This window comes from Pinus tabuliformis, chromosome 3_1, assembly GCF_031772625.1.
Source record: "Pinus tabuliformis cultivar Carrire ecotype Pingquan chromosome 3_1, CPIR1, whole genome shotgun sequence".
NCBI classification, from domain to species: Eukaryota; Viridiplantae; Streptophyta; class Pinopsida; order Pinales; family Pinaceae; genus Pinus; species Pinus tabuliformis.
This window is the reverse complement of record NC_142301.1, coordinates 258,115,083-258,130,750: the sequence shown is the minus strand read 5'-3', so window position 1 is coordinate 258,130,750 and position 15,668 is coordinate 258,115,083. Positions and strand designations below refer to the sequence as shown.

At 39.9% G+C, this 15,668-nt stretch overlaps 1 protein-coding gene across 1 annotated transcript in view; it reads left to right on the top strand.

Moving 5' to 3' along the window:
• Nucleotides 1-15,055, top strand: part of LOC149186782 (U2 small nuclear ribonucleoprotein auxiliary factor-like protein) — a 287,216-nt gene extending 272,161 nt beyond the window's left edge. The window contains exons 6-7 of the mRNA XM_089411123.1: nt 14,338-14,410; nt 14,504-15,055. Coding sequence (XP_089267249.1) covers nt 14,338-14,410; nt 14,504-14,546 — 116 coding nt within the window. The 3' untranslated portion in view covers nt 14,547-15,055. The remainder of the gene's footprint in view (nt 1-14,337; nt 14,411-14,503) is intronic.
• Nucleotides 15,056-15,668: the final 613 nt, after the last annotated feature.

The following is a 15,668-nucleotide window of genomic DNA, read 5'->3' as shown; positions in this document are numbered from 1 at the left end:
CTACTGATATAAATCAGATTTATTGTACTATTTCTCTCTGCTGAATTATTGAAGATAAAAGAAAAATTTGATCAAAGGGTTTCCCCACACATTGTGGGGTTTGTCCCTGGCTAGCCGCCACATCTTGTGTCTCTTGTCTTGGCTTGTTTTCTATTGATCGTTTAATGTTCTATCTGCGCTTTATTTTATGTACATGTGATTGCTAATCTGTGGAATATAATAAGAAAGAAAAGTAAACTGTTATAAGCTTAGAACTTACCATAACTTAACATGGTATCAGAGTTGAGGTGAAGACAAAGCCCAAGCAAGAGCAAGAGAAATCACCGAAGAGAAGATAGGCAAGGCTATCCTAGAAGAACAAGGAGTGTTGGACCATGTGAGAGGCAATATTGTTGAGCCTCCATCAAATGCATCCGCTGCTGCCAGGTACAAATGGAAAACCGGAGAAGTCAAAACAAAAAAGATCATCCGAGACTCTATCGACAAGCACTTGGTGGCCTACATCTTTGACCTGAACACCTCCAAGGAAATCTACGATAGACTGGTGAGTTTATTTAAAGTTAATGCAAATCAGGTTTTGTTTCTTAGAAATAAGCTGAGGGAAATCAAGAAGGGTAAAGATGAGATTATGCAAGCATACTTCTAACGAATCACCGAGATCAGGAACGATCTCCTATCTATCGGAGAAACTCTTTCTGATCGGGAAATGGCACTCACAACTCTTGGAGGATTACCCTCTGAATGGTACGTGTTCAGGACCACTCTTCTGAACAATCATGTAATTCTTGGTTTCAAGGAATTAATGGCTAGATGCATTCTAGAAGAAACAAGGGTAGAAAAGCAAGAAATGCCCTTGCCTAAAGGTCCTCCTGCTGCCTTTTCTTTTCATGCTAAGAAAAGAAATAATTCTGAGTCTAAATCGAAAAGAAAGGTTGGACCTAAGGGTGGAAGAAAAGGACGATGTTACATTTGCAATAAAGCAGGTCACTATGCAAGGGAATGCCTTGATAGAAAGGAATCTCACTGTGATGATGATCAAAATCCCTCTCATGGTAATCGAAAGGATGGAAAATTCAATAGCAAAGGTAAAAGGAATGCTGGAAATCAAGGAAGAGGACAACCATTCAAGAAGGCTAGAAATTCCAGGATGTATTAAATTCACCTGACCTCCGAAAGAACCTAGTGTCCATCTCAACAATGGAAGACAAAGGCTACAAGGTAACCTTCAGCGATGGCAAGGTACGTGTATCGAAAAATAATGTTAAAGATGCCTTTACTCTTGGGTTTCGTGTTGATTCATTATATTAGGTCGATGAAAGTCAGGTAGGTGTCATGTCTTATGACACATCTCTTCAGTCCGAACTTTGGCATCGGAGGTTTCCCCACCTTCATTATAAAGCTCTACCCGGTGTAAGACAAATGGTAATAGGGATGCCCGAATTTGGAGTAGAAAAAGAAGGTGTATGTTCGGGATGTGCCGAAGGAAAGCTCAAAAGGGGACCATTCCCCTCAAGCCTAAGCAAGACCTCTGATATATTACAGTTGGTTCACTCAGGCATAACTGAGGTTGGCATTAAGAGGGAGACTACTACACCACATACGCCAGAGCAGACTGGTGTGGCATCGTACAATTGTGGAAGTTGTCTCTATGGGTAGATGATGTAACAATGCCTGATGTGGAAGAACCGATGGATCCTATTTATCCACCTGAGCCTTCCTCTTCCAGGAAGAGGCCTTCATGGCTTAGGGGGATACTTGATGATGCTGAAAGACATGCTGCACCCCGAGGAACCTTCTGTGAAAGTAAGAAACCCAACAGGTATTAGGGATACTTGACCAGTATGAGCACAATCATACAAAATGAGCCTTCATCATTCTCAGATGCCGTCAAGCATCAAGTATGGAAGGATGCTATGACCATTATGGAGAATGATGTCTGGGAAGTAGTTCCCAGACCCCAGGACAAGACAATTGTTACTTCAAAATGGCTTTACAAGCAGCAAATGGAAGTACGGAATAGTATAAGGCTCGTTTTGTTGTTCGTGGTTTCTCCCTGAAGGAAGGTATAGACTATGATGTGATATTTGCACCTGTTGCCAGATATACGGCCATCCGCTTGATCATAGCCCTTGTGGCTTCACAAGGATGGAACCTACATCAGACAGATGTCAAGACCGCGTTCTTGCACGATTCGATCAAAGAAGAGGTCTATGTGGAGCAACCCGAATGATTTGAGATTTATGATTGAAAATCTCATGTATGCAGGTTGAAAAAGGCTCTCTATGGACTGAAGAAAGCACCCCGAGCATGGTATGAGAGGATTGATAGCTACTTGATGAAGCTGGGATTCACTAGGAGTGAAGCCGATCCTAACCTTTACTTAAAGGTTGAAGATGGCAAGCCTCTAATACTGGTTTTTTATGTGGATGACCTCTTTCTAACAGGGGCATACCCTCTCATTCACAAATGTAAGAGGGAGTTGGCTTCTGAATTTGAAATGAAGAACCAAGGACTTGAAGTGTGGTAGAAACCAAGGGAGATTTTCCTATCTCAAGGAAAATATGTGGTGAAGATTTTGAAAAGATTTGGTATGGTGGACTGCAAGCTTGTGACTACCTCGAGGATCTTAACTTTCAGAATTATGGTAGTGATGTCGGACCAGATTTGGGAAATGCCTCTGAGTTTCAAAAACTCATTCGCGTTGATGTGCTTGGTGAACCTCCGTCCGAACATATGTTTTGCAGTTAGCATTGTGAGCTCATATTTGGTTGAGCCTCACTAGATTGGTGCCAAGAATCTTCTGAGATGTCGTCAGGACACAATCTCTCATGGATTGAGATACACTGCCGGAAATATGAAACTGCATGATTATTCGAATGCTGATTAGGTAGGTAGTGTGGAGGATCATTGGAGCACTTCTTGGTGCTATTTCTCTTTGGATTCTGCTTAGATATAATGGATGAGTAGAAAGCAGAAGTCGATTGCCATAAGCACCGCCGAGACCGGATACATGTCTACGAGTATGAACTCGTATGAAGCTGCCTGGTTGGGGAAGCTCTTCAGTGAGCTGTTTGAACACATACCACTGTGATTCTTTGTAACAACCAGAGGTGGGATTCGATTATTGAGGAATCCCGTATTCGTCGATTGCTCTAGCAGATAGACATCATCTAGTATATGGTAAGTCGATGAGCAAGGAGGCTCCATCACATTAAGATGATGTACAGGTCGATACACCTTGTCAAAGCCCCGAGGAAAGATCTAATCTATGATTTTCCCAAGCGACTTGGAGTCGTCAAGAAACCCTTGTACAAAGGTCTTGCATGTTGCATACATTGAGCTCTAGGAGCTCTGGGGGCTTGCGGTTCTTACTGGAGCAACATACGACCATAGGGTGACTCACCTTCCCTTGGTGGTGCACACTGAGACAGGATGATTCGCTCTCTTGTGAGACAGGATGATTCGCTCTCCTGTGGACAAGATGATTCGCTCTCTTGTGGGACAAGATGATTCGCTCTCTTTTGAGACAGGATGATTCGCTCTCCTGTGGACAGGATGATTTGCTCTCCTGTGGACAAGATGATTCGCTCTCTTGTGAGATAGGATGATTCGCTCTCCTGTGGACAGGATGATTCGCTCTCCTGTGGACAAGATGATTCGCTTTCTTGTGGGACAAGATGATTCACTCTCTTGTGGGACAGGATGATTCTCTCTCCTATGTAGCAGGATGATTGGTTCTCCTGTGAGGCCTGGATTGATGTGTTCTCCATGGCGATTGTAGCAGGATTGATGTGTTCTCCTGTGAGGCTTGGATTGATGTGTTCTCCATGGCGATTGTAGCAAGATTGGTGTGTTCTCCTGTGAGGACGGGATTGATTAAGTTCTCCTGTCGAGCCATCCTACCCATGCAGTCTGGGACTCATGGAAAGTACCTCTCATCTTATCAATGAGCAGGGAAATGAAGTTAGGGACCATAGTAGTACCGATGGACACATCGCTGTATCTACCATACTCCCTACGCTAGGATGACTTCCATTGATTTGGGATTAATGATACTGGTCTGGGACTAGTGGTAGGAGTTGTACCATACTATGATGCTGACTTTGGGTCGGTTGAGACTGGTCTGGGACCAGTGGTACATACTCTGAGACTGACTTCATGTCAGTGCAGTACTGGTCGGGGACCAGTGAGAGTGGTACATATTATGACGCTGACTTTGGGTCGGTTGAGACTAGTCTGGGACCAATGGTACACTCTCTGAGACTGCGATACTGGTCTGGGACCAGTGGTAGGAGCGGTACCTACTATGAAGCTGACTTCGGGTCAGTTGTGACTGGTCTGGGACTAGTAGTACGCACTTTGAGACTGACTTTGAGTCAATTGAGGATGATACTGGTCTGGGACCAATGGAGTTGTACTCACTATGACGCTGACTTTGGGTTGGTTGAGACTGGTCTGGGACCAGTGGTACATACTCTGAGACTGACTTTGAGTCAGTATGATACATCCTTGATCATTTCTTCTTCTTCATAATTCGGACAAAAGCAAAGCAAAACAGAACAATGCAAGAGCAGAGCAGAACAGAGCAGAACAATACAGATCAGTACAGGGCAGAACAAGACAAAGCAGAACAGGTAAAATAGAGCAGAGCAGGGCAAGGGTTAGGCTGTATAGGGTAGTGCATTTGATGGATGAATAGTAGCGACTGACAGACAAATTGCAGATGAAATTCTCCCTAGTTGAGAGGGAGTGTTAAATTGGCAACCAGGGCCAAACTTCATGCGGGTCATCTTATTCATGGCTAATAATATTTTTATTAGATTCCTCTCGTCGAGAGCTGTAGGATTGATCTAAAGATCATGCGATTTCAATAAGTATTTATGGAAATATGGATTTATTTTGATTATGGAATTATTATCAAGCCGACCTACAACTCATGTAGGCTCAGAAGCCCAACAGTCGCATCTATTCAAACATCATCAGTTGTGTATAAATACAAGAGGACTTTTCCTCATTTGCACTCACTCATCTCATCACATCTCTCTCTCTCTCCTGTGCAGAAAAGAGGGTCTTCTCTACTGCGCAGAAAAGAGTCTCTCTCTCACACATGTGGAAGGAAGCTGCTGAAACTGAAGCTGCAACTGCAGATCCAAAGTTTGACCAGCGTGGACCATCAAACCTCCTCTTCTGAACTACACTGTAGGTTCATCTGAACCTCCTCTGAAGGCTGCAACTTTTGGTGGTGGAATCAAGTCGATCCGACGGTCGGTTTGCAAGATATCGACTGCCCTAGTTTGAAGGAAGCTGCTGAAACTGAAGCTGCAATTGCAGATCCAAAGTTTGACCACCGTGGACCATCAAACCTCCTCTTCTGAACTACGTTGTAGGTTCATTTGAACCTCCTCTGAAGGCTGCAACTTTTGGTGGTGGAATCAAGCCGATCCGATGGTCGGTTTGTGAGATATCGACTACCTTAGTTTTGATGATGAAGCTGCTAATGCTGATGCTGCTGATCTAGGGTTTGCTACTGCTGATATAAATCAGATTTATTGTACTATTTCTCTTTGCTAAATCATTGAAGATAAAGAAAAGATTTGATCAAAGGTTTTCCCCAGACATTGTGGGGTTTATCCCTGGCTAGCCGCCACATCTTGTGTCTCTTGTCTTGGCTTGTTTTCTGTCGATCGTTTAATGTTCTATCTGCACTTTACTTTATGTACATGTGATTGCTAATCTGTGGAATATAATAAGAAAGAAAGGTAAACTGTTATAAGCATAGAACATACCATAACTTAACACCATGGCATCATTCTCTTCCAAAGTCAAATCCAAAGTCATTTTCCATGCGTGATAGTCGGACTTGTCCTTAAGCTTGTCCTCAGATTTGAAGAAAGTTGTAGTCGTCATTGGGACTAATTCCAAGTCCTTGTCCAACAATTTCTCTTAGTGATTGCTTTGCTTCACTCTTGCTTGGGCTTTATCTTCAGTTAAGCTCTGATACCATGTTAATTTTTAGATAACAATAGTATGTTCTATGTTTAAGCACAATTTACTTCAATGTTCCTTTAGCAGCCTAATGACAATTTCCAATTATATCCAATAGCAATCACATTAACTTATAAACATTGACAGTAAATGCAGATAGAACATAAAATCATATGCAGAAAACAAGCCAAGACAAGAAGTGGTGGATGCCAGGGACAAAGACCAATGTGGGGAAACCCTTTGATCAAATCTTCTTCATTATTACTTCATGGTTCAACAAAGCAGAGCAGGGCAGTGATGGCATGATGGTTCAAGATGATAGGTTGGCACGATGATGGATTGGCAAGTGGAATTCTCCCTAGTTGAGAGGGAGTGTTAAAATTGACAACTAGGGCCAACTTCCACCTTAGGACAACTCATATGATGGAGATGATTATTGCATTGGATTCCTCTTTCAGAGAGGTACAATTTTGATATAAAGATCATCTCATTCTGACAAGTAGAAATGGAATTATGAATTTATTCTTCTTATGGACAAATTGTCAAGGTCGACCTCAGTCAAATGTAGGCTCATGAAGCCCAATGGATGGGTCTCCTCACCCTCAACGAATTGTATAAATAAGAGTGACCCTTCTCTCATTTGGACACCATCATCATCACACATCACATCATCTCTCGCTTCTCTTGTTTGGTTCGTACCACTTGGAGGCAACTTCTCTTCTTCGCATGTGTGGTGGAAGGCCGAGTTTTTCTGGGTCAAAACAGGGTAAAGTTTCAAAGCGTTGACCAACGTTCACCTCAGTTTTTGGGCTAGAATTCCAATTTCTCTAGGCCTCATTTATTGGCACAAAAATTGATGAGTTTGGGATAGGTTGACCAGCACTGACTTCAAGTTGACTACAAAAAATTACAACAGTGTTTCTCTCTCCTTTGACTTGGTTTGACCGAATTGTTTTGGGTTGACTCTGACTGTCCTAGAGGACCGAATTGGACTGTTGTTTGGAGGACATTTTTGGACAACTTTGACCACTGTTGACTTTCTAGTTAGGGCTGCATTAACTGCTGGTTTGAATGTTGATTTGGCAGATTTGTTTTGGGCTTGTACTTATGATATTTGTACTCTCTCTCTCTGTTGAACTATTGAAGATTAATAAGAAGATTTGATCAAAGGGTTTCCCCACATTGGGGTTTGTCCCTGGCATCCGACACATCTTGTGCTGTCTTGTCTTGGCTTGTTTTCTACATATGATTTTATGCTCTATCTACATTTACTGTCAATGTTTATAAGTTAATGTGATTGCTACTAGATATAATTTGAATTTGTCATTGGGTTGCTAAAGGAACATTAAAGTAAATTGTGTTTAAGCATAGAACATACCATTGTTATCTAAAAATTAACATGAGCAGATAGTTGATATTGTCACCAAGGCTTTGCCGAAAGGGGAGTTCTTGGTCTTCAGAGAGAAGCTTGGACTGGTTGAAATGACCCTTTCAAATAAGGTTCTGGGCTAATCAAGAACACTGAGCAATGCTCTTCCCCCGTGGTTGAGCTCCCAGGGTGTGGAATGGAGTTATAGGGCTCCTGGGGATGAGAGACCTTTGATCGATAGGATGTTCAGACTTGAGATCTCCCCTAATTAGGGTATGCCCCAGTTAGCGTCCTGCCCACTCTGTGGGATAACCTAAGTCACTGAGTTCGATGAATTTAATCCTTCGGGTTTGAAATTCGCTGAATCTCAAAGCAATTCAAACAAATTCGTTTTTGTTCGCCGAACACGAACCCGTGACAAATTTGAAAAAAAATCGATAAAATTTGCCAGAAATTCGATGGAGTTCGATTTAGGAATTTTTTTGTTCGGTGTTTTCGAGGGTTAGGCGGGCATGAGAATTTCATTCTTGCATATGACCATCGACTCTCGTCGCTACTTCCTGCACACTCATCCCCTGACCCTTAATGCTTACTCAATCCCTCACGTGTCCATACTCTCACTCTCGGCTCTCGAGTCTCCATCCTGCAGCCGCAGGTTGTGTTTTATTTTATATGCCGGTGACTGTTCAATGTTAGCAATAGTCGGTGTTAATGAGAGTGGACATAAATAGAAGAGAGCACGTGAGAATTTTCATTGTCATTAGTGTTTCATGTTAATAATTCTCAACATAAACACTCCATTAAAATTTCACAAATCCAGTAATGGTAATTGACAAGACTGGTGGATGTGGACATTTCTAGGATTTGTCATCTATGTGTTAATTTATGGAACATAAATGTGGCTCACGTTATGATGAATGATCTCTCATAATTTTTTTGCAATATTCCTCACAAATTTAAAGAGCATTGTAATTTGTGACAAGCATATGGTGTATGGTTAAAAACTTAAATGTAGCACTGATACACCAAGTATGAGCACTGGAATTCGATGTCATCTTCACTAAACATATATTGATGTATCAACCCTGTACGCTGTAACAATGGTTTATGTATGTCACATGTGTGTTTTTGTCTACTTAAAATTGAATATATATATATATTTCAAATTTCTATATGTTGAATTTTATGCCGAACTTTATTGGCAAAATTTTAGGTGTCGAACTTTATTTGAATTTCAAAGTCGTCGAACTCGAACACGAACACAAATGTGGTGACTTAGGGGATAACCTCTCTCATCTGGCCAATGGGTTGAGGGACTTGGGATAGAGTGTGATCCTTACCCCCGATAAGTTGATCTCACCTATTGTTAGGGACTTTGGGATAGAGTGTGATCTCTATGCTTGGGGTAGGTTGGTCTCGCCCATTGTCTTTGGTTCTAGGTGGTAGCTATGGCTCCCTGATGATGATGACGATGATGATGATGATTCTGGGTGGTAGCAGAGTCGCCCCGATGACGATAGAGGCAGGGTGGTAGCTGGAGCTCCCCTGCAACATTTCTTCTTCTTTAGATTTGAGAATGTTGAGCATGAGATGAGCAGAGATGGTACATGATGACGATATGACATGATGATCGTTGGACAGGTATTGACAGGTGGAATTCTCCCTAGTTGAGAGGGAGTGTTAAATTATACAACTGAGGTCAAATTCCACTTTGGACAACACATTTGATGAAGATAACCATTGCATTGAATTCTTCATTTCGAGAGGACCAAAATCGACCTAAAGATCACTCAAATCGGTAAAGGAAAAGTGTGTTTTTGAATTGAAACCCAGTCATTTGCAAAAACACACTTTTCCTTTACCGATTTGAGTGATCTTTAGGTTGATTTTGGTCCTCTCGAAATGAAGAATTCAATGCAATGGTTATCTTCATCAAATGTGTTGGAAGCATTTGCTTCTAAAAGTTTACAAAATACTGCATACTAATTAGCAACAAAACAGTAACTAAGACTCTAAGAGTGAAAACTGTTGGAAATATTGAGAGGGGGGTGAATTGAGGGTTGCATGGGAGCACCCCCCCTCGAACCTGCTCCCGAAGCGCGCAACGACCCTGGGAGTGCGCTCCCTAAAAAAAAAGTTGCTCCCTAGCTTTTTTAGCAATTTTTTTATGCAAACACAATTTTTTTTCAATGAAACAAGAATTTTTGAGTGAGGTAGCCTAATGATCAAGCCTATGGCCCTAGTATTGATGTACAATTCATGGTAATGTTAAATTCTTAAAGTAAAAGTGACATTCTCCTTTATCTTTCATTTTCATCTTTTTATTTAAATTTTTAACATTTCCATGAAATGACTCGAGATGTTTGAGAGTGGTTCCGACCTCATTAGATTTCATATGGAGAAAGTAGAATTTTAGATCTCACTCAAAGTCCAACAAAATTATCTGTTTTTTCAGGATTTCAAGATCGGGGGGATTGTAATGTTTCCATGGGATTTTGTCATGTACTAGGGTATGGAACTCATCAAGAGCACCAATCCCTCTATGTACCTTGATGTTAGTGACATTGGTTGTCAAACTCCTCTATTATGACCCTAATAAAAATGTACCCATCACTCAAACAAAATCTTGACTTGACATGCTACATTTTTCTCTCTTATGCTAATGCTTATAGGGTGATATTAATGACAAAGGTCCTAATATAGGCAATTATTTTGATGATATGTAGGTATTTGTTGTAGCATGATTTTTTTGGATGATAGAGGCCATCTAGAGCCTGTTTGTTGATGTATTTTCGATTCAGAGATGGATTGCACTCGATGCTATTTTGGTTATGTGCACCCTTACATGCTATATAAATCAAAACTTGTAACTTGTGTACCTGTGGTTGATGAAGATTGTAACTACTAGATGATAGATGCTATATGGTTTAATCCATGTTTTTATGCTTTTTTATAACTAATTCATCATTCTAAATGCTTTCTTAGAAATTAGACTTTTCTTGTGGTGGCAAGAGGCCCAAGCATTAGCAATAGATAATAGATTTACTTGTATTTTATAGTTTCTAGTAGCTTTTGGAACTGTTGACTCTTTCATATTTATTATGATATTTTTTGTAAACTGGAATAGATGAACTTAGTGATTCATCAAAGACATATTTTATTATTAATCAATAGATAGATGATGGAGGCCCTTGGTTTTATACTGCCTTGGGTGCCTCTTGGTGAATGGATATGATCTTTGATCATGCCCTTTGCCTAATAATAAACTATTAATTACAATTACCTAATTTTTATATAACATTGCCTTCCTCCCAAAAACTACGTTGTCCTCAAAGCATATGTAACGACGGATGTTGTTGGCGAAATGCTTCATTCTCCCAAGAAGCTTCTTCTTCTGGTAAGTCCTTCCACTTGATCAAGTATTCCTTGATTACATGATATCAGAGCTTCTTTTCCTTGATGGATATGATACCTTCTGGCTCTAAAATGACCCTTCCTTCATCATCTAAGGATGGAAGCGTTATTTGTGCCGATTGATGGTCACCACGTGCCCTTTTAAGGCATGATACATGGAAGATGTTGTGGATACGACTTTTATCCGGAAGGCTTAAACTAATATGCAACTTGGCTAATCTTTTTGTTGATTTGGTATGGTCCATAGAACTTTGGTGCCAATTTATTTTTTCCTTTTTGTTTTAAGGAAAACTATTTGTATGGTTGGAACTGTGGTGTCACCTCCTCCTGTTGCTCCGCCTCCTCCTCCTCCTCCTCCCCCTCCGCTACCTCCTGCCCTAACCAATCATCGACAGACTCCATGAGAGGCCTCTTGGCCTCAACCCTCCATGCAGCAATGGTGTCAATCCCATCCAATGAGATGCCCTCCATATCAGGTATCCTCTCAAATTGCCTCACCCACAATCGAAGATTGTAGTAGACGTAGACCATGTCATTAAGTCATTGGGATTCCAACTTGTACAAAGATCATGAAATAATAATTATAAAAAAAAAAATATTGTTTAATGAATTCAAAAAATTATTTGGAAATTTGCAATATTTTAAGTTTTAAATTTAACCTGTTGCGCTTCTTGTTGTGTATTTTTTCAAATACACTCCAGTTGCGGTCGCATCCTAAGGAGCTACATGTTTGCATGAGGATTCGAATGGCAAGCTTTTGCAGAAGGGGTACCCTGGCACCATACATTCTCCACAATGCATCTACAACAAAATTACAAATAAAATTTTAAATAAACATAAGAAAAAAAATGAAATTTGAAAGTTGAAGCAAAGTATGAAGTTATAAACTTGAAGAGACAATGAAATTTGAAACAAACCATAAAATACCTGCCCTTTTAGTCGTCCTATCAGTCATAGCCATGTCAAAGCCAAATGTGCCACCTGCCATCTTGTATGTCTCAATTTCTTTGGAGATTTCTGTACGTTCTGCTAGAGATCGCACCATCCTCTGAACACAGGTTAAGAATCCATCCATGATCTCAGCATCAAATACGAACCCACATAGGTAAGAAAATGCAGGGTTCAGGTAGATCCCTGCAGCGTGAATGAGACGACGAAGTGTGTTGTTCCATTGTTCATCAATCACTTCCCATAGGAGTTGTCTCTGAAACCCCTCATCTCCCTTATCATCATAGTAGGCTCGAATAGATTCTTTGGCCCTGACCATGGCCTCATATAAATAGCCCATTGCGGGCTTCTCACCATCAACTAATCGAAGAACCTTTACCAAAGGTTTAGTAATGGTGCACACCTCCTGCACTCTCGCCCAGAAGTCTTCCTGGTATGAAACTAATATGCATATGGCTTCTCCCTCTGGTTTGCGGCTCATTGTCAAAGCACGCCACTCCTCTGAAAGAAACATTCTCTTCACATCCCACATAGAATTCAAGAGGGATTAAAGAGATATGAAATTGGTGGCAAACCGTGTAATGGCGGGGTGCACCAACTCTTTGTTGTTGGTGAATTTTCTCATCAAGTTAGGCACATATGTATGATTATATATAAATTTTGTAATGCTTTTTGATGACTCAACAATATCTTTGACAAAGGAAATTTTCCCTATGTTCTCCAACATCAAATCAATACAATGTGCAGCACAAGGTATCCAAAATAAAGTAGGATGCCTCTCCATAAACATTCTGCCAGCGGCAACATAATTTGCAGCATTGTCCATTATGACTTGGACAACATGTTCTACACCCACCTTCAAAATAAACACATCCAACAAATCACATGAAGTTTTTGCATCTTTGATATGTGAAGATGCATCAATAGATTTCATAAACATTGTCCCCTTGGGACAACTAACCAAGAAGTTTATAAGGGTTCTCCCCTTTTGGTCGGTCCAACCATCTGACATCACAGTGCATCCTGTTTGTGCCCATGATGCCCTAAACTCCTCAAATCTTTTGGTGCAGTCAACCTTTTCATTTTGAAGAATCCGACCTCTAAAGTTATCATGAGAAGGGATTTTGTACCCTGGGCCAACAATTGCAATAGCATCAACAGCAGGCTAGAAAAATGGATTATTCTTTGCAATGCTGAAAGGAATATCACTCCAAAGGAAAAATTTGGCCAACAACTTGTCAGCTTGTTCTTTCTCAATTTTTTTAAGCATTGAAGTGATAGATGGTTGTGAACTAGGCGTGGTTATAAGAACAAAAAATGATGAGGCAGCTACCGGGTTGGTTGTAGATATTGAGGCTGAAGTAGAACTAGTGCCACTTCCTTGTTCACCTAAGCTTAACACTCTCTTTGCTAGTTGCTTCTTCATTTCTTCTTTGGCTTCTCTATTGTGCTCTAAATTTTCCAATGATCTCATGGCTCTTTGGATGATTTCCGGATTTATATTTGAGCAAGGCCCTACATCAAATTTAGGGATTTGTGCAAGGTGATACTTCAATCTATAAACCCCCCCTGACATATGCTGCCCACACAACTTGCAAGACAAGTTTATTCTATCAAACCCTCCATCAGGTTCACCAAATTCCCACAGAGAGTCCAATTTCCTTGGCATGTTTGTAACTTGGTTGAACTCTTGAATCTTGATTTTTAAACTTTTAAGATGAAGTTTGAACTTTGAAGTTGAATGGTGAACCTATGGCAAAATAAGGATTGCAAGTTACAAAAATTAAAAAAATTTACATACATGAGTAACATGACAAAACACATTGAATTTTTGACAATTTAACAAACAAAAACACCATCAAATCAACTCAAAAATATTTGATAAACTAATGGCCCTATTTCATTATTGAATTTGAATTTGAATCATGTTTATATATATACACACACTCCAACGCCCCTCTGTCCCTCTGGAAGTTCCCTAAAAGTCGGGTGCTTCCACATGTCTCGCTTGTGCGTCTCCCTGTTCCCACATCCCCCTTCCCAGAAACTTTGTGGAATGTTGAATAAAATGTATTATTGAAAAAGGCAATTGCCTATTTCACAGACTACTAATAGATTTTATTTGTTCTCGCATCCTTTTCTTCAGGTGAAAACTTTTCTTCTGCATGTTTTGAGGTGGCATGGTATATATTTTATTTCTTTTTAATTGTCTTTATTTATTTCTTTGTTTCTGTTGCATCTTAGTGGAGGAAAAGATGCATGTTAGGTGCTGTGTGGTTGTGGAGCAGGAACCTATCTTATCTTATTCAACACAAGAGTTTGGGCTAGACTTTTTTCGTTGAGAACACCATAAAATCGCTACATCACGATTAGTATTTCATAGTGAATTTACCTTCTCTTTTTCTTTTCTTTTCTTTTTTATTATTTTTTTTTAGTTTTTTAACTATAGAATTTGTTGGATGTCTACCTATAAAAGCTGGGAAGCATAATGTAATAAATTGGAGTCTACAGATTGGTTTCTTTAGGCCAGGGCTGGATTTGTTTGGAAATAAATTTTAGATAATGTAACTTTCATCCTTTGCTTGATAATATTTGTACCTGTGTTGTTTCATTTCCAACAGAATCACAATCTCATGTCTTGGGCAAGCCAGCAACTTCTAGAAGTAGAGTTCGAGCAGCTCCAGCTTCTCATAGGTATGAGTTCTATTTAACGTTGTTCCAATTGCTTTGATTGAGCCCTTTTTTACAGTTTAGATTTGTTACATGGCACGTGCTGCATGTGTGTAGGGCCAAGCAAAGGGGTGCCCATTTAGCAGATGAGGAGGACTAGCCAATTATAAATTGGTTATTGCTATAGACTACATGTGGCTCTTAGGTCAGGTTACAGCCACCAGGTTGTTTGTAATGGCGTCCATGATGTGTCATACACTGTATGGCAATAAAAATAATCTGATGTATGTTATTTGCATTTTTTATGTATGGTATAGGCTCTACAGTCTCCGTGGGTAAGAGTTTTTTAACTTTGTTCCAATTCCTTTAATTGGGCCCTTTTTACAGTTCAGTTTTATTACTTGACATGCTGCATGTGTGCCAAGCAAGGAGGTGCCCATTTAGCAAATGATGAGGACTAGCTAATTAGAAATTGGTTATTGCTAGACTACGTGTGGCCCTTAGATCATATTACAGCCACCATGTTGTTTGTAAGGGCTTCCATGATGTCTCATACACTAGATGACAATAATCTGATGTTATTTGCATTTCTTTTTGTAAGATATATAGTCACCAAGGAAACTATTTGATATAATTCAAGTTGCTAAATTTATAATGTTACTTGTTTTATATCGAAATTCAAGTATTAAATCTGGAGGCCACAATGTGCCAGTAAGGTGTTTCGTTCAGTTTGTTCTTTATGGCTGCAAACACAGCAATTTTTCAGTGCAAGCTGTCAAATGAAAATGCTAGCTTAAATCCATGTACATCTGTACCTAGCTTTTCAAGCTTGCATGGAATCACCTAAATTTGATTTCATGATGTTGCTTTGAATTTGCACATTGTGCCCAAAAGAGAGCTTTCTCATAAAGTTTACCTGGTTGTTTCTTCAAGGGTTTTTGTACATGGATAGAAAATTCAAAAAAGGACGATCTTCCCTTGCTTTCATGTAGCACATAGAACTCATTATAAAGCTTATCCTAATATAACTTGAGGACCAACCATTTGGTTGTAAGAGTTATTTGTAAACCAATCGATTTTCTCAGCATTGTGCAATATTCGAACAGATTATGACATGAATATGGTCCCTTTGGATCCTAGGAACACCAAACACCGGTCATTCGATGTTGCTGACTAGGTATTTCTTATGAGTGATAGATGTGAAGCATCCATAAATCGACATTTATTTTAAATGATTATTTGTATGAAACATAGTTTTAAAACTCCAACTCCGACTCCGACT